General features: G+C 40.1%; 3 protein-coding genes across 4 annotated transcripts; 1 reads left to right on the forward strand and 2 right to left on the reverse strand.

The window, feature by feature from the left end:
• Positions 1 to 473: 473 nt before the first annotated feature.
• LOC116054472 (outer dense fiber protein 2-like) lies at positions 474 to 16,796 on the reverse strand. Of its 2 annotated transcripts, none has more exons than XM_035997201.1 (17): positions 16,576 to 16,796; positions 14,509 to 14,604; positions 13,694 to 13,833; positions 12,844 to 12,973; positions 12,542 to 12,673; positions 12,374 to 12,448; positions 12,214 to 12,285; positions 11,935 to 12,051; positions 10,605 to 10,802; positions 9,980 to 10,089; positions 8,267 to 8,402; positions 7,996 to 8,106; positions 6,538 to 6,801; positions 3,334 to 3,434; positions 3,027 to 3,189; positions 849 to 974; positions 474 to 769 (listed from the first exon to the last, which is right to left on the reverse strand). In XM_035997201.1, the coding sequence occupies exons 2-17, from the start codon at positions 14,581 to 14,583 to the stop codon at positions 623 to 625; spliced, it is 2,097 nt and encodes a 698-aa protein (XP_035853094.1). In that variant the 5' UTR covers positions 14,584 to 14,604; positions 16,576 to 16,796; the 3' UTR covers positions 474 to 622. The 2 variants fall into 2 exon arrangements, with proteins under 2 accessions (XP_035853094.1, XP_031161900.1); XM_031306040.2 differs by lacking the exon at positions 16,576 to 16,796 and adding an exon at positions 15,352 to 16,050.
• On the forward strand, positions 16,230 to 18,498 carry si:ch211-51h9.7 (uncharacterized protein LOC558400 homolog). Its single transcript, XM_031306047.2, has 2 exons — positions 16,230 to 16,906; positions 17,855 to 18,498. Exons 1-2 carry the CDS (start codon positions 16,477 to 16,479, stop codon positions 18,007 to 18,009), a joined length of 585 nt encoding a protein of 194 aa, XP_031161907.1. The 5' UTR covers positions 16,230 to 16,476; the 3' UTR covers positions 18,010 to 18,498.
• On the reverse strand, positions 18,468 to 22,479 carry seta (SET nuclear proto-oncogene a). Its single transcript, XM_031306041.2, has 8 exons — positions 22,214 to 22,479; positions 20,719 to 20,776; positions 20,269 to 20,411; positions 20,069 to 20,172; positions 19,868 to 19,981; positions 19,340 to 19,510; positions 19,028 to 19,159; positions 18,468 to 18,941 (listed from the first exon to the last, which is right to left on the reverse strand). The coding sequence occupies exons 1-8, from the start codon at positions 22,284 to 22,286 to the stop codon at positions 18,918 to 18,920; spliced, it is 819 nt and encodes a 272-aa protein (XP_031161901.1). The 5' UTR covers positions 22,287 to 22,479; the 3' UTR covers positions 18,468 to 18,917.
• Between the last annotated feature and the right edge of the window lie 851 nt (positions 22,480 to 23,330).

Here is a 23,330-nt window from a genome sequence, read left to right on the forward strand (position 1 = left end):
AGTATTTCTGAGCCGTTGACTCAACCGGAAACACCATAGTATTAACGTTACAGTCCCTCTGGCGGAACGTTTATAAATATTTCAATTTAAACTTTTGTACGCCAAGTTAAGGAACAGCCCCGAGTGATTTATGAAATATCTTTATTTATTTATTTATTACGTTGTTTTAATGTTTGCGAACGAGCAAGAATATCTTGAATTACTAAAGTTCTTAATGGGGTTTGTTTGGCATAATTTAGCAAAATATATTTAGGTAATCTCTAAAAGAAGTTGACTTCTGATATTTATAATTTATACAGAAATAAAACGTGGGACTACGTTAAAAATATAATATATAAATGTTATTTAGGGAATTTAACAAAATGTACAGTGGTGCTCGGAAGTAATGTAAAATTAAAAATAAATGCAATCAGAATTAAGAATTGTGCAGAAAGTCATTTATTCAAAATAATCTAATACATTTCAGGCAACTCTAATGTGAGCATTTCATTTTAAAACATTTTTATTCATTTCACAGATAGTATAAAACTCTCAAGTCAAAAATAGTAGTCAACAAATGTCATTTTGGTCTATCACAATGATTTTGGGAATGGATGAATGCTGGTCAGTTTTTTTTTTGCAGTCAGCTTGCAAGCAAAGAGTCACCAAACACGTTTCCATAAGACGTTTTGAGAAAATGAATATAGTTCTGCAGACTACGGTTTGTAGAGTCCGACTGCTCCAGTCTGTCCTTCATGTTCTGCAGCTGACTCTGGAAACGACGCTCCATCTGAAGGAAAACAGAAATAACACATGAGAACCAACAGTTCGTATGTTCAACGTGAAAATCCACGGACATCATGACGTACCTCCTCCTTGCTCCGCTGTAGCTGACTCTGCTCTGTTTTGGCTCGGCTCAGCTGGCTCTGCAGGTCCAAGGCTTTAGACTGAGACGCTCTCTCTTTGGCCAAAACCCTCTGCATGCTGGTGTCCACCTGCAGAAAGCATGTTGGGTTAAAGTTTTCCTCACAATGTTTACATGGACTGCTATATTCCAGTATTAACCCAAAAATTACACTCAGAATAGGTCCTGTAAACAGCATTTTCTGATAACCTTAGTTGAACAACATCACAGTCAGAATAAGCAAATTCATGATTATATTTAAAAGGTGCAGTAGGTAAGACTTATAAAACTAACTTTCTGTCATATTTGCTGAAACTGACCCTATGTTCCACTAGAACTACATCAAGCAGCTCCTCTGGCACCATGTACTAGCCTGGGAAAACCCTTGCTCTGCAAGTCCGTCTGGCCAAGAGCCCATTCAAGCCCATTTCCAATTTTTTACAAATCGAGGCACCAATCACAACCGTTGAGGCGGGCTTTATAAGATGACGATAGCGCAGCGACGGTGAGCAGCTTTTTGTTTACATTCAACATAACTGCCACCGAAGCAACCTGTTGATGTCGCTGCTACGTCACCCGGATCGTTGGTCTGATTGGTTGAGTGGGGTGGGTGGGGGGGGGGGGGGTCTAACTGCATGTCAATCACTGCTCATGCACACACATTCATTCTCCCTTGTGGGGGGAGGGGCTTAGGAGACCGTTTTGTGCTTTAGCAGAAAGGGGGGAGGGACTGAGAAGTTGTCAATGTTCAAATTTTTTGGCTAAGTCCTGGATCTTCACAATCCTACCTACAGCACATTTAAGTTTATAGATGTATATATTATGTATCATTCTTCTTTTAGATTCATTATTGAGGGGCACTGTATACATGTTTTTTTTTGGACTTCTGGGTTGGCACTCAGAGCTGCATTTCTTGTATGAAAATTGCAAGAAAATGTTATTTAAAGAGTAAAAGAGAATGATATATCCTTGAGTTTTTCTGTCCAGCTCTTGGGGACTTGAGGAAACCCTTTCGGTTGTGCTGTTGTGTGTCAGTACTCTTAAATTCGCTGCTTATTCCAACACCAGCTTGGATAGAATTGGATCAAATTATTGCAGTCCATCAAAACACAATAGTTGAAGACCTTTTGTAGTATCACTAAAACTTTCATCAGTGCACTTTTGGTTCACAGCCTGCCTTGTCTTTGTCTGCAATATCAGTAGAAAATAGTTTTGCTTCCACAATACTCTCAGTAAATGGTCACAATTGAAGGCTTTAACTGCACTGGAAAAACAGAAGCAGCATGGAGGTAAAGAAGGGTTAGTCAAATAGTCAGGGGGGACTCTAACAGGTGACAAGAGTCCAAACTTGTGTAAATAACCAAAATTCATTGCCACTCTGCGACTCTTTATTATATATTGAATTGAGATTAAAGTTGTTATGTCGTGTGTTTAGGGTTGGGTATCGTTTTTTTGTTTTTTTTCGATACCGGTGCTAAAGCGGTACTTTTAAAGCGGTGCCGGTGCCTAAACCGATACTTTTTAAGAAAGTAAAAAAAAAAAGAAGAAAAAAAAGAAGGGTACTAAACAACAGTCGGCGACATTTAAGAACAACTTGTTTATTACTACGGCCATATGGTCAAAATTAAATGATTTAATAGTAATGTAATAACTATAACTTATAATAAACAATAACTTATTTCAACAGTAAATTGCTGTTGAATGACAAAACAACCACCAGATGGGAAAAGGGTATTTTACAATAACTTTGAATGCACCGCGAGGCTGTAGGTTACCAGTTTCAGTGAACGCACCGTCTGTGTTTTTCCGACGTCGGCATCGCAGAGCAGACTGTTGCGTCCCGGTGTTGAAATACAGTCACACTTTACACTGTTTAACGTTTGTATGCTAATATGTATGCTGTCAGCATTTCAACCGTGTTTAATCCAGCTGCTAGCTAAAGGTAGGCTAACGTTACCTGCTGTTGAGTGTAGTGTAAAGTCAGGCACCGAAATAAGACACCGAAATTTTCGTTCTTATTCGGTCTCGTTACTACCGTTTAGGTCGGAACCGGTGCCCTATTGGCACCGCGTTTCGGTACCCAACTCTAGTTGTGTTGTTGTCTGTACACTGATGGACAGCTGACTGTACATTAGTTTCAGACCTGTCTGTGTGCGTCATCCAGAGTTTGTTGCAGCTGTCTGGACAGGACGCTGCACTCGCGGGTCTTCTCCTCCAGCTGCTGCTGAATGCTGCGGATACTGGCGTCCTTCAAGGGGAGAGCCTGAGACATCTCTTTGTTTTCGACCTTCACGTCCTCCAGCCTCCTGCAACAAGCAACACAGAAAAGCTACAGCTGCAGTTTTGGAAAATGTATGGAAACCATTTCTGTGTTTTGTGTTGCCTGCAATCAGTGTAGCTTCAAAATGTATTCCTTTAGTTTTCAAAGATAGTTCTGTAAGTGTCTGTACCTCTCGAAGTTGTGAATCTTCTCTTTGAGAACGTTGTTCTCCTCCTGCAGCAGCAGGTTCCTCTGCTGGAACGTCTCCAGCTGAGTGCCTTGCTGTTCCACCTGTGAAGAAACATAATTAACTATCATGTGAGAAAACCACCTCCATGGGGGGGTCATGGTGGCCTATAGGGGTCTCCATCTCTGGCCATTTAAAAAGGTCCCATGGCATGACAATTTCACTTTATGAGGTTTTTTAACATTAATGTGTGTTCCCCCAGCCTGCCTATGGTCCCCCAGTGGCTAGAAATGGCGATAGGTGTAAACCGAGCCCTGGGTATCCTGCTCTGCCTTTGAGAAAATGAAAGCTCAGATGGCCAATCTGAAATCTTGCTCCTTATGGAGAAAGGTTACCTCCCCTTTTTCTGCTTTACCCGCCCAGAGAATTTGGCCCACCCATGAGAAAGAGAGAGACATCATGGCTTTCAAACGAGCAAAGTGGCAGTTGGTCAAGGCCACACCCCCACCCTCCACCTTGCCCCCCCTCTCTCCTCCTCAATAGCATTTAAAGCTACAGACACAGAAATGGCACATACTAAGTAAAGCTCATTGTGGGACTGGCTCTAGTGGCTGTAATTCTGCACCAAGGCTGAATTTTGGGAAAGAGACTTCAGATACAGTATTAGGGGACCACTAAGGTCTATATAAAGAGACTTCAGGTACAGTATTAGGGGACCACTAAGGTCTATATAAAGAGACTTCAGATACAGTATTAGGGGACCACTAAGGTCTATATAAAGAGACTTCAGATACAGTATTAGGGGACCACTAAGGTCTATATAAAGAGACTTCAGATACAGTATTAGGGGACCACTAAGGTCTATATAAAAGCATCCAAAGAGCACCATGTCATGGGACCTTCAATAGAAATGTCCCCAGTTCGAGTCTAACCGGGAACTAGGGGTGTGAATCTTCACTGGTGTCACGATTTGATTATGATTATCCTGTCAACGATTTGAATCGATTCGATATCACGATGCATCACGATGCTTCACCTCCTCAATATTATTATATATTGCTACACGTGGTTTTCATGAACAAATTCAAGCAGTCAGATATATATGAACTTCCCTTTTTATTGCATCTGCTCTTAAAAAAGACACTTCCTGAATGTAGCGGAGTCTGAACACAGCAGACAACAGACAAAAAAAGCAGCGACCGGAAAATCAACAAGTAACATCATTAGGCAACAATGGATTATGGTCTGTCACTGCATCGATGCAGAATCATCCAGGTCCGCATTGCGATGCATTGATTAATTTCAACACCCCTAACGGGAACCTTTCCATTTTCTGTCACCTCTATACAGTCTGCTTTGAAATAAAGACAAAATACCCCAAAACATAGAAAAAACAAGAAATCTTCTTCCATTGATTCTGCATTATTATATACAACCAAGGGGACAAAAAACTGACTAAGGACTTATTTTTTCCTATTACACACAATCTTTCTGTTTACTCATCAATGTGATAGATATCTTCACATTAAAAAACGAACAAATGAAAGCCTTTTCTGAAGTTCCGCTCCACTTGACTTGACTGTGCTTTGCTTCCTTCACTTTGATGTTTGAGCTTCACTCTGCAGAATGATGTAAGTGCAGAGTTATTTTTGAAATCCATCCGCTAAAGAAGGGAAGTTTCTCTGAGCTCACCTTAAATCTGACTTTTTAACATGTGTATGTATCATCAGGGTTTATGACATCACAGCTAGTTTGGAAGCCGATCGTAATACAGGATGCCGCTTACACAAGTGTGATGTGGACACTTGATGCCTCCGGTGAGCATTCAATGAGAATGTATGCTCACTGGGGTAGGAGGAGACATCTTGTCATATCAAGCTGACTACCAAACATGTTATTATTATGTTTTATTTATCGGGCTGGTTTTTCGAAACAGATTCAGAAACTCAGGGGTTGCAGAATTTTGTCAGCCGACAAAGTCGCATGCAGTCCTTCAAAAGCAGTTAGGAGAGAGGCCAGCTGCCCACAAGACATACTTTAGTTAGAGGACATCACACATTACTCAGCATAATTTCAGGGGATTTTGACGATTAGGCTCAATCATCAACCTCTCACACAAGAATGCCAATAAAAGGCAGACTGGAACAGTTTTTATTTAAAGGTCAGGAGTAAAGAAGGGAAATCGTTAACCTTTCCCAGCAGGAAGCCGACGAGGCTCGATAATGACATGAAAATAGGGAAAACTCGTCTGTGACGGCGCGAAGGTTTTTTGTTTGTTGGTAAAGTGGGAATATTTGATCTGCCACTAGGTCAACAGTTTACCAAAACTCTGTCCAATCATCATGCTGGTCGTGAGTCATGGGATTTTTTACTCTGCTAAAGACATGCTTTATATACTAGAGAACTTTTCCCGCTTCAGTCCCCCTACAGGTTGGAAGCAGAATTGTCCATTACATTACATTAGGCAAGTTTGCCAGATGAGCACTTTAAAACAAACAAACAAACGACTGAAATACAACAAAGTTAACCTTCATGATTGCGCCTATTTTGTCCCTCCAACTATCAAAGCTATAACATATCTCACAGGCTGTATTACGGGTCCTTCACACCTAAAAAAGCGATCCGGCGATACACCGCAGGGTGGTGCGGCGGGGGAGAGTGTTCTTATACACCCCCAAACAAAGCACAAGTATATTTTACAATTACTGTTTTCCGTCAGATGGTTATAGATTTTGACGTTTTCTGACCGCACTTGAATGCAGCTTTATTTCACAGGAGAGAGAGTAAGAAAAGAGACGAGCGAGACATAGCGAGTGCTTTGTTGTTGCAAAAAAACAATAAGCTGTTAGACAAACTCCCGGGAAGTTCAGTGCTTGTGTTTGGTTTTTTACCCTCATAGTGTTTTAAAACTTTCTTGTGGCAGAGATAGAGGCAGTGATGTTTCCGGTTTCCTGTACGGGATTCTCGTCTGATCGCCCGTTACATGATTGGCCACCGCAGCGTGACGTGGGGTTGCATTTCTCCAAAAGTTGAGTCGGTCTCAATTTCTCCTCGCCCGCCCACTGCGTTTTTTTGAGTGTCCCCCCCTGCGGCAATCCCAGCCGCAGCCTAAACGCACTACCCCCATTCAAAACGAATGGAAAGACCTACGTTTTTGCCGAACTGTCGGACGGCCGACGCAGGCAGTCTGAACGCAGCATTAAGTACCTTGTGTCTGACTTCAGAGAGGGCGGCGTTGTGCTCCATGTTCCTCCTCTCGTGGGCGTCGGCCTCCTGCTGGGCGTCTCTGAGCTGCTGCTCCGTCCTCCTCAGTCTGTCGGGCAGCGTCTCCAGCTCTCTGAGCCGGCCCAGCAGCTCCCTCCTCACCTGCTCCGTCTCCCTCTCCAGGCTCACCTTCACCTCCCGCGCCTCCTTCTGTGTCATCTCCAGCTTCAGGCAGCACTCCTCCGATTCCAGACGAACCTGCTGGACCTGCACAGAGAAGTAGGACGTCACAACTTCACAGTGAACTTCAACACTTTCTGGTATCTGAAGAGTTTCCATGAGATTAGATCGTATGTGTTCTTTATGTGATTGAGGTTAAAGGAACACGCCGACTTATTGGGACTTTAGCTTATTCAGCGTATCCCCCAGAGTTAGATAAGTCCATACATACACTTCTCATCTCAGTGCGTGTCAGAGTGATTAGCGCAACACCTGAAAAGCACCGTTGTTACTCTCTGCTCCTCACCACGGGGCTTCTCAAGTGCTGCGAGCAAATCACTCCGCCCAAGTAGCAGTGCTTTGCCTTCTGAGAATAGTTCCCAGTATGTATACGGTTAGAAGATGGCTGTGTCTGAAAATCATCATCTGACAGTCATATTGGACTGGTCCAACATGAATAAATAAATAAATAAATAAGGACCATGTCTACAGAACAGGACATGTTTTACTGGTTGTACAGTATAAAATAAATAAATAAATAAATAGAACAGGACATTACTTTTCTTTCGCTTCTCTGATTCGTTCCGTTTTGTTGTCTCTATCTATTTCTTCACTTACACTGTCACTCTGTCCAAATATGCACACACGTCACATGGTACGCTCCATAGGGTTTGTCAAGTAGTGGCCCCGTGCGCTGATGTGCACTAACATGTGTAAGTGGCACGGTAACTGGCCAATGAAACATGATCATTCTAACGTTTCAAGCGGGCTCTAAATCAAACACAACTAAGCCACACAGCCAACGGACGGGACGCAGCGCTCCACAAAATAAACTAAATATTGCATATATTATTGCGACACTTTCGATATATATTATTGCAAAACGTGATATTGCGATAACGATATTAAGTCGATATATATCTTGCACCCCTAGATATAATATTGCGCAACGTGATATTGCGATAATGATATTGAGTCGATATATCTTGCACCCCTAGTGAATAAGCTTAAGTCCCAATAAGTCGGCGTGTTCCTTTAACATTTGTTGCAACAGAAAATGTGTCACAAGTATAATCAATTCCCAAACATCATACATCCACTTTGCAAGCACACAGTGTTGGAAGAAGTATTCAGATCCTTTACTTAAGTAAAGGTGTGAAAATACTCCACTTCAAGTAAAAGTCCTTCATTCAAAACCTTACTTAAGTAAAAATAGCCTTAAGTATTATCAGCTAAATGTACCTTCTTCTTGTATTTATCTATTAGGTTTTCGTGCTTTTTTAATGACGATTTCAGCCGACGGGCTTCAGACTGCAGACCGCTGAGCTTCTCTTCAGATGATGTCAACTGACCCTAAATATGACACAGAAATTGTGGAACAGTAGAAGAAGAAGTTGTCAAAAGGGAGAAAACACATTTTTACAATAGTTTAAGTGATGATGATTCAGGATTCATTTATTTATCATAATAGATTTGAAGTACTCAAATCTGCGGTAGATCTTTCTGAAGGTACCGTGAGTCTTTGGTTGTCCAGCTTGATGGAGGCGTTCTCAGCGCTGAGACGATGAAGCTGATCCCTGAGCTGCTCCCTCTCCGCCAGACTCCTCTCCTCCGCTGCATGTCGCTGAGAGTTCAGCTCCGTCAGCTCACTGGGATGGAAGCACATACATGAAGCTTGTGTCAGGTTGTCATCACAGTCCCCATAGTTATATATTTTCCAAATTCATAAAGAATATACCTTCATGTCACTTTTTCTAGACTGTTTAACGGAAAACTTTTTAAATGCGATGACATTGAAAATCACAGTAACTTTCCCACTACTGCACAGGGCTTGACGTTAAGCTTTTTTCTGCCACTTGCCCTTTGTCTGAGATGACTTGTCTGGAAAAAGTAGGCCTATTAAAAAATAAATACAATCAACAGGGATTTTGACAATTATTGTAATTTATTAACGTTCAAAACATACAATTAACAGACAGCTGGACCGATTCTAAATTATTTCCTCAATTACTGGAGGAACTGGCTTTTAGCCTTTATCTATCCGTAGTCGTGGCAATTTTATCGTTGCTATCTTATTTATTATTTCTTGTATTTTCGGTATGTGTGTGAGTATGTCCTTGTAACAGAGACATTTTCCAATTTTGGATTAATAAAGTCCATTGATCAATCAATCTATCTATCTATCTATCTATCTATCTATCTATCTATCTGAGGTGTGAACCTTCACTGATCTCCCAATTCGATTACGATTATCATGTCTTTGATTCGATATCTCGATGCATCTCGATGCGTCAAATACATTTTTCTATTAAAGCCATATAGGATATTTAATTCATAGCTTTTCAAGCTTCAACAACAAAACATTCTGCAGTGCTCTAATACTAAATAAACTGGATACATAAAACTACAGCACTGAGCACATGGCACTTCCTGAATTGTGCAAAACATAACAGAATATGTAAACAGAAAGGTTGTCAGGCCTACATTAAATTGTAACAAAAGTAATCGATTATGGCCCGGCCGATTATCGATGCAGCATCGTCCATGTCCACGATTCGATGCATCGATTATTTGATTAATTTCAACACCTCTACTATCTATCTATCTATCCAGAATGACGGCATATTATGTGGCGAATGAGGGGCTGTCTTTTTTAACCACTTCATGACTAATAAAATGAAGTATATATATATATTATAAAGTATGAACTTGTGAGGTTGCTGTACCTAGTACATTTTCCAACTAGCCACTGTCAGCTCAACAAGCAGCTATAGCTGATATAAACTCAGAAAATGTCAAAAAAGGAAATATTCTTCAGAATCAGAATCAGACTTAACCATCGTACACCCATTTTCACACCCATACTGAGAAATACAGAGAGAGTTGTGTGGAGCTGATAGTCTTAATTTGCTTTGTAGCAACTCATTTGGCAATGGCTTGAATGTAACGGACGTTCATTAATATCAAAAAGTTACGCACTAAAGCTTTAAGAAAAAAATGTAATAAATTATTGCATGCATTTTCTCCTAACTCGATAATAAACTGGTGCAGAGGCAGCATTATATTAGATTTTTCTTACATCATAATTTTGTATAAAAACAAAATCTAAATGATATCATGAAAAAGCCTCCAAAAATCCACTCAATGTGTTTTGGGCCTAACTGCTGTGCACCTCATGATGTTTTACAGAAACTACTGTAAGTGTGTGTGTCTCACATGTACTCACAGTTTGAGAGCAGAAATGTCCTCTTCCAGCTGCGCTTTAGCGCCTGCCTCTTTAGAGTGGCGGAAGCACCAGTCACTGGATGTGGAGAGAGCTTGAGCCAACTGGGATTCCTTGAACAAAATAACACCTTGTCTAATCATTATTTAGCCTTTTCAAGTTATTTCACACCTGGAACACACTTAGGAAATGTTGCTGAGACTCCTGACAAAAGCAGGTATGACTCGCAAGAAAAGATTCACAGTAAAGTCAAACTCAACAAGTGAGAAAAAGCATTTAAAGTGAAGATAGGCTACAGCAGCCTGCCCTCGCCTTAGAATTTGGTGTTTGTGTGTTTCACTGGAATATTGCTACTGAACCAAGAGGCTGGCTGAACTTGCTTTGAACTTGATTTGCATAAAAGCTTTTGATCAGACAAGACACCGCCACCAGTGAGAAAACTCATTTATATGCAGGATACAGAACGGAACAGAAACCACTGGGGATCATCCTAAGGAACTGGGACTTTGTAGAAAGACATGTTGCTTTGTGCACCTCCAACTTATAGGACTCATCTCTGCCCACCACTCTGATGTTCTGTGTTTTTCGGACATTGTGGTGTGGATCTGTGATACCTCGGGATACTGACCTTCTCCTGCAGTTTTGCCGCGAGCTGCCTGGCGGACTCTTCGGCTCGCTCGGCCTGCTGGGTAAGCAGGGCCAGGGCCTCCTGGTCTTGCCGCCCCTGCTCTTCCTCCTTCTCCTCCCTCCACTGCCTCAGAGTCTGCAGCTCCTTCTGTAGAGCCTGCAGCTCCTGCTGCTGCTGCTCGTGGCTCTGCTGCATCTTCTGCTCCACACACACACACACACACACACACACACACACACACACACACACACACACACACACAAATAAATAAATAAATAAATACATTTACTCAAGTACTGTACTTTAGCACAGATTTTAGGTACTTGTACTTGAGTATTTTCTTTAATGCCACTTTCTAGTTCTGCTCTGCGTCATTTCAGAGGGAAATATTGGAATTTTTACTTCACTAATTACTTGACAGCTTAAGTTACTTTACAAGGAGGAAATCCAGTGGCGCTGTGTCTGTGGCTGCCTGTCGGAACAGCTATAGGTACTTATCGTTTTTATTGTGTTGTATTTTAATGTATTGTAATGTATTATTAGTAGTGTTTTATGTTGTACCTTAATTTCCCCACGGGGATAAATAAAGTTAACTAACTAACTAACTACAAATTAAGATTTTTGCACAAAAAACATACAGAGCTTCAAAAATATGACTCTAGGTCATCAGAGTCATGTCTTCTGCAAATCTGTGCTACTAACCCTTCAAGACTAAGGGAATGAGTGTTTTCTAATTAGAGCAGAGAAATATGACCAAAGTATAAAATCATCGTCAAATAGAAAATATCATTACGGTATCATTCAGCTGGATACTCATTTATTGACACTGATTGGTCATGTAGATAGCAAAAGAACAAAGTTTTTATCCCTCAGAATTAGGGCTGGGCGATATGGAGAAAATCAGATATCTTGATATTCTTGTCCTAATACCTCAATGTCGATATTGTGGCGATATTATAGGGTTGACAATTGGTGCTTTAAAAAAATATCTTCACAATGAGATTTAAGATAAATAATCTTCAGTAATGTGGATATAATGACTAAGTGGGGAAAGGTAAAAATAATAGAAGAGCTAGAAACAGTCTGGTAAGTTCAGAAAAGTACATCACTTTACTGTAATGTAGCCTCTAAAACCAGGAAAAGACAACACTTAAGCCATTTACGTTATTACAATTTTCAAAATCTAAGACGATATCTAGTCTCATATCACGATATCGATATAATATCAATATATTGCCCAGCCCTACTCAGAATTGTCAGTGTGTGTTGGACCGATGAAAACAACTGGTCCACATATGACAGTTCAAGTGTGTGTTTTATCTTCACAGACCTGAATCTGAGCAGCCAGGCGGACCTTTTCAGCTTCTGCTCTGTTCAACTCAGATTCCAGATGGCCGTGGGTCGACTGCAGGACTCTTGAAAGCTCCTCCGTCGTCTTCGCGTTGTCCTGCCATGACAGAGAGAAGCAGAGGGTGAGGGCGAGTTTCTACTTGTGAACACATGAACCGTAAAAAAAGTGTCTAAAAGATACCAACCTTTTTCTACCGAGCTATGACAGAATACTGTACTTTTTCGTGAACCAGCACAAATCTAATGGTAAGTTTCAAACCTTTTCGAAGTCCAAACACTCAGCGAGCTTAGACGCCTCTTTCTCCTTGTTGGCGAGTTTGGCCATTAGTCGCTGTAAGAGAAGAAGAAACATCTCCTCAGGTGTCTGGTGGCTGATGATAACGTACAGCACTGCATGTGACCGGGTGATCATTTCTCACAATGTTCTCTGCTTCACTGTCAGTCAATCTCTTCTTTAAGGCATCTTTCTGTTCTGACCACACCAATGATTCTCTCTGTAGATACAACAACACACAGCATGCAAATCATAGTCAGACGAGAATTATTGACATTTGACTCTCCTTGAATTTTTCTTCTACTTCCTGTACCTCATATTCACTCCGCTCTCTGAGGAGCTCTCGAAGGCTGCGATTCGTGTTGTCAAACATCTCGATCTTCTCTAGCAACAACTCCTGCTGCCGTCCCAGTGAAGATGTGTGTAATTTCGATAGCCGCTTGTCCTCAGAATCAGAATCAGAATCAGAAATACTTTAATAATCCCAGGGGGAAATTATTTAAAAAGTGTCCTAAAAAGTAAAATAAATGAACAAATAGAAACACGATCATGTACAGCTAAATGAGTCCTCCTCCATTCATTCAATTCTCCCTTCATCTAGCCTTCTAGATTTACCTTAGCGAGGCTGTCGACAGTTTCCTTCAGAGCTGTCAGCTGATTAGTTACTGCTACGCCGTCGATTTCTGCTTCTACAAGCGCCCTCAGGAGTATGTCTGTCTCTCTGTGTTGACCGCTAGAATCCGACCTGTAAACAGGAGGGGGGAACAAATTGAACTGAATTAAGATAAGCCTTTATGGATCCCCAGAGAGGAAATTCAGTTGTTGTGCATATAAATATGGAAATAAAAAAATGAAATATTAGTAGGAGGTACTGTATACAAAACTAGAATAACAATAGAAGTAAAAAATAGAAACTATAGAAGATCGATTACAGACAAAGTTGTGAGGTAAAGTAATGTAAACAGCGTACCCAGAATAATATATAATGTGATCATAGGCCTGCATTTTATTTTGTGAGGTTAAGGTGCAGCAGAAAGGCATCTCATCCATAAAAAAGTCGCCATTTCGTCAACATTCATGACGATGAGTGTAAACCCACTGTAACTTGTTAAATTTACCAAATTTTTTTCTGGTCTTTTTTTTTTTTTTGCCAACTGTCAATACAAAAGTCTGCGTTTATGCCTCATCTCCCAGCAGACCTCTCCTTGTATGATGTAAAATGTCAGAGAAAAATGGCGACCAAACAACAAAACTGTCTGCTGCTAAAAGTATCTGGAAGGAATGTCTCATTGTCTACATTTGGACAGTTATAGTATCCACCAAAAGAAGATGCATCATCGCACAATGTCCCCAGAAATGAAAAGTACCCAACTTTAATTTGTTTTGAACACAATTAAAGGGGGGTTTGAATTTGAGAAATTCGTACAAAGCTTTGTTATTTTCCAGCTGCTGAAGAGGCTCTTACTTCTTTAAATGACGAATGCTCTCTTGCTCTCTGAGGAGGAAACTGAGGTTTTTGGATACTGCAGCGAGCTCTTCTTCCTGCTCCTCTTCATCACGCTGTTGTCCGAATCCCCTTTCTGATCGGTGCTCCAGTCTGCTTCTCTGAACATAAGACACAAACAAACACACACATTTACTACAGGGCTGTACAATAAACAATAAATATCTGTAATATCTACAATCAAACCAGGCGCTGAAAATATTTTTCTTTAAAAGGAAAAGATATTCAAGCTCCAACGTGTTTAAAGTATTCGGTGCTGCCTTATTTCCTGCTACACGTCAGTGAATATCTGCCATTGTATCCAATCTGAGCAAATTCAGAGTTTCATGTTTGAAACATGTTTATGTGCTTATTATTTGCAAAATCATACAACTAAAGCACTGCAACAGCATTCACTGCCCGAGGTATCCATCATCAGTCTGCCTATCTTGGCTTCTCACAGGGGTCAAATTTCTACTCTGCATGTTGCCGATGAATAATCGCACAAAAAGCTAAAAGCAGTTATGACAGCTCTGAATAAACAGCAGCTAACTTTAGTCCTTAGTAAACAAGCCATGAGAATAGATTATTACTTCTTAATCGGGTTTGTTTAAAAATTCAGTTTTGATTTCAGTGCAAACCTGTCTGTCCTGTTGGGGGAGGAGGAGGGGAATATCCCTTTATCTCTCCAATTGTATTCATTTGCCAGCATGTTGTTTATTATATTGGCTCTGGTTGAAGGCATTGCAGTGAGAAATAAACACTATAAAAAAGACATGAAACTTGTCTGAGCCCACATCTCTTCTGCAGGACAGCCTTCCTGGAGGAATCCACGGCGTCCGGACCTTTGGCCTCCCTCCATTTCCCCTCATCTGGGCATCTTTTGCCCTATTCTGCAGAAAGAAACGAGATGCCATTCCACAAGTAAAACACAATAAGATTTTACAACAAATTGATAATATTTAAAAACTAATAATTGTGTCTATTTAATTGTAAGCTCTTTAAAAGGTATGTTAAAGGGGAAACAGGTGATGAATTTCAAGTGGTGGAAAGTAACCGAGTAGATTTATTCAAGTACTGTACGTAAGTAAAATTTGTAGGTACTTTACTGGAGTATTTCAATTTTCTGCTACTTTATACTTCTACTCCACGACATCTCAAAGGGAAATATTGTACTTTTTACTCCATTACATTTGACAACTTTAATTACTTCAGATTAATAATACAAAATGTAATAAACAAACATTAAAGTGATGAACACATTAACCCATCAATAGGCCTACATTAGTCTGAAATGGGCCATTCTGCACATGAGTACTTTTTTTTACTTTTGGTATTTTAAGTAGGCCTATCTTCTGATGCCAATACTTTAGTAGTCCTACTGAAGTAAACATTTGAAGGCAGGACTTGTACTTGTAACATTGTATGTTTACACTGTGGTATTGCTTACTTTTACTTGAGTACACAAACGGAGTACTTCTTCCACCACTGTGAATTTCACATGTAAGCTATAAAATACCAAATAATGCACTAGCTATGCATTTGGGATATTCAAACTTGGATCCTAATGCATATAGCAGCGTTCAAAGAGTGATCTATGTAAACGTAAACTGTACAGTTTCATAAACCAGTATAATAACCTGTGGGGTCTGGCTGGGACTCCTCCTCATATGGACATGTACAGGTGTGGTCTCCGGTACATGGACGTGGACCGGTGGCGGCGGTGAATCCCGGGTTTTCATTCTTTCGAGACGCTACACACAACATTCAGACTGCGTTTGGGATCAACTAAGACCCAAACAAACTAATATTTAAAAAGCTAAAAGGTAGTTTATTATTACCGTGCTAGTTAGCTTCATGTTTTCAAGATAAATCTCGACGTTTGTCTCAGGTTTTTTTTGTGGAGAGGACGGTTGTTTGGATCGACAAACGACCGCTCTGATTGGCTTGTTGGTAATATCTCGTTCTGTGATTGGTGGAAGCATGTTTACAATAAGCGTTGTCCGTGGTAACCACTGAAAGTAACGGATGATGTTTAAACTGTTAAAACACATCTCCCTATAAACTATTATCTAATATTTTATTCAACGATCTGTTTTTGTCTTACTCTCACTCTTTCTTATAAAATATATAAAAAAATATTCAAAAGAGCTTGAAATACAATCCAAAATGGTGGTGGCTAAAACAAAAATCCCAGGATGGCGAAAGAGGCACGACCCGCCCTTTTGTCCCTCTGAATGGCTAGAACTCGCTGCCTGTAAGCCAATCAGAGGTAGAGTAAGGTAAAGTCGGGCGGGACATGCCTTCGTCATCCTGAGAAACATTACTATCGTACAGTACAGTTTAAATGTAGCTAATATTCAACTGGAATTGCTTTCTATTAAATTGAAAAGTAGTTATGTGGCTGTAAAGAGAAATGTTCGCAGTAGAGCAATGAAACAGTTGACGTAGGAAATGGTCGAGAAGAATGCATTTCCGGTTTCTTTCTTTGGCACTTCCGTCCATTTGTTTAAAACGAAAAACTAAACGCTCACTTTATTAGCTATTCGCTTCTTAACTGCACTAATCACAATATGGAAGTATATGTACACTAAAAGTTAGTGCTTCCGGGTTAACATTCTTAAGTGATTAATCTGATGTACTGTCGATTAGTATTTGATAAAACGACACCCATCGATGTTAGCTCACCGCAGCTAAAAACAGCTAGCTAGGAGTTTAAGCTAAGCTAGTTTGTAATTAGCCTTCCATGTGCGTGAGAGGCAGCAATGGTGTACAAGCGGGGCTTGAGGCTGTTGACAAAGCAGCTGGATATGTTAATAATCCCGTATATTTCATTTGTACTGTTGTTTTATCCAACTGCATACCAGCCCGGTGAGGCGTGTGCTGCGAAGGAGGGGGGGACCAGCAGCGCCGTCACCCTGCTATTGTGCAGGGCATGCGGACATGAGCTGGCGGTCGGGGCGGACATCAACTTCGTTCCCAGTCGACTGGCGCTCTCCAGCCGCAACGACACTTTCATAGGGGGCCGAAGGGTTAACATCCAGCTTTTCGAAAACCCCCACGGAAACCAGTTTGAGGTGATTACGTTCAGAAAAGCAGAAGTTACCCAACACTGGCCGGCAGATAAACACTTCTCCTGGTTCCCGGGGTTCTCATGGACGGTGGCCACCTGTCCTCGGTGTAAAAGTCATTTAGGTGGGTACGAACCCGTCATGGTGCAAACATCCAGTATACATCGACAAAATCGACTTAAAAAAAGAGTTCTCTATTACTGGGGAGCATGTCTGTATACTGTGAGATGAGACAGACAACTTTTATCACCAAGATAAACCTTATGTAAAAGATTACAAGATTATGCCCGTTTCGTTCACTTTTGTCATCACATACTCATACCGTCGGTAAATCATGTGGTAATTAAACTGAGAAACTCTGAATATTATAATATAAACTCTTATATTTACGCCACATAATTTATATCATTTAAGATGAGTCTATTCGAGTATATTTATAAAATCAAGCCAAAAAAAGTTATGTATATTCTTATTGAATTATTTGATACATATGCTATGATCTGTAACAATCGATATGTTAATTATTGAACAAGTAACAACTTAGTTAAATAAGTAAAAAAAAAAGTTATACACACGTGTTACTTAAATACGTGCGTTAGTTTTTAAAATGTGTTATAATCAAGACTTCCGACATAAGACTGTCTGAATGATGGAGCAAATACTTTTGGAAAAAAATACTTAAAAAAAAAACAAACATGTTGCGTACTCAAGTAACTTCAGAGAAATGTTTAACTTGTATCGGCGCTACACTTTTGTCGTCGGAACTCGGTATGGTAAATCATAATTATGGAGCATGTAATAACTTGTAAAATATTAAGATATTTTTTAGGAATACACACTTACTAACAAATGCTAAAATACTTCTGCCATCATTTGTTATGATCCTGATTTGGGAGCAAGTTATCAGTTAAAATCTCAAAGAAAGTTACGCACATTTAGGCTATCTAGCTATGCTGATCTAGACTTCCCACGTTTGAATCCATGTCCTATATCGTGGTGCCCATTTGTAAACATCTTAAGTCACCATTTGGGTTTCAGGTAACTGACTTCTCCCCCCCCCCTCTCACTCCAGGTTGGGCCTTCCAGCCCAGTGACTGGCCAGACACGGTCACCAAAACCAAATTTGAGGAGTCAGAGCACACCTTCCTGGCTTTAATCACCCATCGTCTATTAAGAGAAGACTTTGCCTCGAGCCTGCTAATGACTCCAAAATCCTTCATGAGCTGATCCACTTAACGATTAACCCAGGTGCCTTGGTTGCTACCCAATTCTATTTTTTTAAATAAATTCTATGCACCCACATGTAAACACAGTAAAGTTTTATTATTTTTAACAAAGCAAGTTTAAACCTCAAATTTTAAACAGTTTCTTTTCTCCGCAGCAGTAAAGATAAAAGGTGATTAAATGCAACTTCTATGAGATAACAGGTATTTTTATTTTACCTATGAAGTAGTGGGGGCCAACATTTACAAGCTTTTTTTTCCATTTTGTTCTTTATTAAAAATGTCATTTCAAATCTCATGGATATCTGTAAAACAATACAATGAAAAAAAAAAAAAAGTCCCATAGAAATGGTGTCAAAATAACCACTCTCCCCAATAACCAACATACTCCCGGCCCTCCCCCTAAACATTACAAGTCAAAGGAATGAGCTGGTACTCGTTAAGCACATAGGGGGAAAATAGTTTTCAAGGGATCAACACCCCAACTGAAAAAGAAAAAAAAAAATGGAGGGAAAATTGAGGTCAACTAGCGCTGGGTCACTACACCATGGCTTTAAGTCAATTTATCACACAACCGTTAACAGGAGGAATTCTGTGCGTGTTGTCTTTAATTTCTACTCAGGATGCCGTGCTGATTCTATTTTTATACTTTTATTATTATTTTTGAGATGACTTTGGGGATGGTACTCACAATTCAGGGCAAAGTGCCATTGGCCTTAGATGAGTCAAAGGAGAACATAACATAACATGGCACCAACAAGGTGAAGAGGCTTCAGAATGGAAAATGAAGCACACAGATTTATAAAATAAAAAAGTAAAAAAACAAAAACAAATTAAAACCTTTGCTCCCGAAAGTGAGTGGAAAAACCAAACAGGGAATAGAAGGTTGAGGGTCTGGGTAGATGTTATTTCTTAGTCGTCTTCTCCCTCATCATCCTGAAAGAATAAGATATCAGAAAGTCAGTGACTGTTGAAAGCAAACTACCCTTAACAACGCCCGTTTGACTTAACTATCACTTTACCTCTCCATCTTCTCCATCGTCCTCTTCATCATCCTCTCCATCTTCATCTCCCTCTTCGTCTATGTCCTCCAGACCTTCCTCGTCCTCTTCATCGTCCTCACCTTCACCCTCTTCGTCATCCATGTCAGGAACCTAGAGATAAGAATCACTTTTAGCACTTTTGTTTGTCTACTACCAGACGAAATAGGAGGGAATAGATTGGATCATATATGGAACAACCACAAAGAAACTTAAACTAAACCTACAGCTAAAAGATGGCTACTTATTATGGAAACTGGCAGCTAAGGATACATTAACCTGGTCGTAACATACCAGGTAGTACTGCAGGGGGTTTGGCCAGATGTCATCCTTGATGACCTCCCCGAGCTCATCAGCGCCAGCATCAGCGTGATCAGTGAACCAAGTGAAGAAGCTCTCTGGCTCTTCATGTTGCCTCTTCCTTCCAGCCTTGTTCTGTGTCTGGCTGGAGCGCTTGGTCAGGTCCTACAAACACATGAAGAAAAATAAGATGTCTAACTGTTGAAAGTTCTATGTGCAAGCTGTTGAGTTAGATCAGGTCATGCTGCTTTTATCTTTATATATATATATATATATATATATATATATATATATATATATATATATATATATATATATATATATATATATATATATATAAAAAACAGTATATTTAAAAAAAAAAAAAAAATCGGCTAAAATGTCAAGTTGGGAAGAAAAAAAAACCTGACCCTGAATGAGGATACGAATGCTACTCAACTGGTTGCAGTACAAAGAAGCATCAAGTTTAACTACCCCTCTAGCTTACTTTGCTGACGATCAAACTCAGAAAGTTTGACGTACCTTTCCTGATTTCCATTTAATTTCTGTCGACTTTGAAGATGGGTCTCCGCTCTCATTCAAATGGAACTCTTTGGAAAGTACTTTGTTTTCGAAGTACGGATTTTCGTCGAAATACTAGAAGACAAAAAAAAGGTAAGAACATAAGAAACTTAAACCTCCATGTTTTGTGTGTGTATATGTGCGCATCATCACAATACTTACAAAATCTATTCTGTAGCCTGACTTGATGTCTTCAAACTCTGTCACCTCCACTCGGCTCAGGTAATGAAGTGCTTCTTCATCTTCCTCTCCCAGTAGGGCAGATACTGTGGGGGGGGGGGAACGGATCATACACACCAGACTGAGTCACTGTCCAAATCCTAATTATTTTCGTAATAAAAACCTCATGTTTAATTGCTCACCTTGTGGATGGTTGACAAACGTGGTGACCCAGAAGTTGGGGATTTTGGCGATCAGTTCTGACCTCTTCTGAAAGAATGGCTGACGGAGTTTGTTGTATTTCTGTTCTACTTTGAGGATCTCCTCACTGGCTTGCTCGTTCAACCTGAAGGAAAAAAAAAAAAACACCAAATAAAAAAACAGTTTTGATTGTCCATGCAGGAAATGATAAATCTCATTCGTTATGGATTTCAGTTGTTCAATTATATTTATTTAGGCATAGGGACTTAATAAATTGCACCATGAGAGCTGAGACTCTGCAGGTTTTTATGCCAACCACAGGTTACATTATCTGATTTCACTAGTTGCTTCCTCTGTATTCAAAGATGTACTAATCACCTCTTTTCAGTCTACTACTGGAAAAAAAACCTCAGCCCATAATTATAATTTGAACTTTTTTTTTTTTAAATTACCTGTCAATTTCGTTTTGAACTTCATCAATGTGTTCAATAGCTTCTTGCTGCTCTTTCTCTGTGGGGGGGAAAAAGGACAAAGTGTTACAAAGTATGCAGAATTTATAACTTAACATTCAGGACTGGGACCAAAAAAACAAGACATTGATATTATTATTACTAAACGTGTATTAGCTAACTCATGCATGCAAAATAGGCATATTTAAACTAATAGTCAACTTGCCATGATTGAGTTGCTGTTTAGACCTAGACCCGCAATTAAATTTACAGTACTTTCTAAAACTACTGAAGTCAAAGCAAGGCATGTTTTGCCAATTCCCATAGTTTCAATGATTACAATATTTAATACATCTAAATGACATCTCCTAGATTCCAGATTGGTTAATGGTGAGATATCACTTTTTCGCTTACATAATTGCAATTTTAAATGTGGGTCTATTTGTAACTCGCAGTCCGTTTTAAAATGTTGTGGTCTGCTATTCTAACAGCAACATTTTAGTCCATTTAAAATGTTGTGGTCTATTTAGCATTGGCATCATATTGCAACAGCAAAGAAAGTTTTTTAATGACAATTGTTTTTATAAACCGGTAACAATGCTGTAAGGTCAATAAACGTATAAAACTAATAATTGATCGTTACTTCGCGGTAAATCACGGTAGTTGCCAGATTATCTGGCAGATTAAAAGCCGGGCTCCACCGGAGGTTAAGGTAATATGAGCGGCCAATAGCTACAGCTCTAGTGGCTCAGACACTCACCGTTTCCTGCCGGCTGCTACTGACAAGGCCGCGTGGTTTAAATGTGGGACATCCGAGTGCACACACACAGCCGCGATAACGTGAGAGACCGAGGTAGGACAGATGCAAGAAGAGACCCCCCCCCCTTACTGTCAAACAGTTACTTATACGGCGGAGTTATGTATCCAGCTGTAATAATTACCTAGTTTAACTGATTGAAGGGACGGTGGATTTAAATGTATTTGACGAGAAACCAAACATAACGTCGTCAGCTAGCGTTAGGTAACATTACAACAACAACACAAGCTGGCTAACTGCTAACGCACAAATGAAATGACCAACTTATCCGGTTATTAAACACCATACTAGCGGTTTACAAATGAATTGGTCAAGTTGAGGTGATTCTACAACATCACACAGAACAATGATCCTCCAGCATGGAATTCGGCCACTCAGTCAGTAGCCAACGACACAACTGGCCACGCTGATTATGCTAAAGCTAACATGGCCTCTAAGCAGCACCGGTCTGAGCTGAACAACAGGCAGAGGAGCAGCGGCATGCTAATAAATGCGTTAGCTGGCGAGCTAGCTCCCGTTATCGAAATGTGAACACACGCACCAACACAAAGAAGGACCCGGGGCAAAAATCAAAACAATACACAGTAATTATTAACAATATTTCCCTCAGTGGCAATGCAAATTATGTTAGAAGAAGAAAGTGAAAATGGCGGTGAACAGGAGGCCGCCATTCCCTCTTACCGGAGGTTTCGTCCGCTCCGTCATGGTTCGAGTTCAGCTCCTTTTTACTCACTTTTGCCGCCGAGGCCGACATGTTTTCGCAAGCTGGGGTAACTTACACACGTCTGAGAAAATAACTGGTAGCTTTGAAATCTGGTTTCTCCTTGAACAGGAGAATTAAAGTTCAGCGTGCAGAAGCCAACAACGTGCTGCTGTCCGCACAATGTAGCTGCCGATGAGCGAGGAAGTCACAGCAACCGCCGCTCACGCGCTCCTTTCAATACGAACGCGCCTCGCCGAATGGAGAAGAGGCGAGCTCCGCCTCTCAAAGTAGGTCTCACTACTCGGCTCCAATTTGCCGATTTACTCATCTTTCTCCTCTTAAAATTACATCCAAAATGAACAAAACCTCTAATTATTACTTATATTTATCTCATACGCGATTTTTAAATAATTGCAGCCCAAAAACCCACGTTTATTTAGGCCAGGCCAAACCTTTAGTTGGACCGACTCGCACTTGCGCACTTTAAAAAAGATGCTGAATATCAGTGGAGGCAGGAGGAACCTCATTCTGGTGGTCAGTGCAAATAAGCCCATTAGTCACAGGTTGTCCCGGACTAATTTATCTTTTTAGATACAAAAAAGACGAATAAACAGGCCATTTTGTCCAATATTGCGTCATTGTGCATATAAACAAAGCCATGTGTAATATAGCGCTAAATCTGTCTTTTTTTATGAGGTAAACCTTTAAGCTTGTGGACGTGTATAAGCGCGTCACGACAAGTGTACGGTGAGGAATGAGTTTATTTAAGTGTCCTTTAGTGGTGGAATGTAACTGAGTACATTTGCGCAAGTACAGTACTTAATTACAATGTTGAGGTACTTGTACTGTATTTGGGTATTTTTATTTTATGCTACTTTATACTTTTACTCCACTAACGTTACATTCTGTAGGCAAATATTGTTCTTTTTACTCAACTACATTTAGGCTATGTGACAACTTTAGTTACTTTGCAGATTTAGATCATTAATAAAATTTATTTTTAGTATGCTTACCTTAAGTAGCCTATATTGTGTTTGTAAAACGTACTTTTACTTAATATTTTGAATGCAGGGATTTTACTTGTGATATTTTTTC

Source organism: Sander lucioperca, chromosome 2 (assembly GCF_008315115.2).
Source record: "Sander lucioperca isolate FBNREF2018 chromosome 2, SLUC_FBN_1.2, whole genome shotgun sequence".
Lineage (NCBI taxonomy): Eukaryota > Metazoa > Chordata > Actinopteri > Perciformes > Percidae > Sander > Sander lucioperca.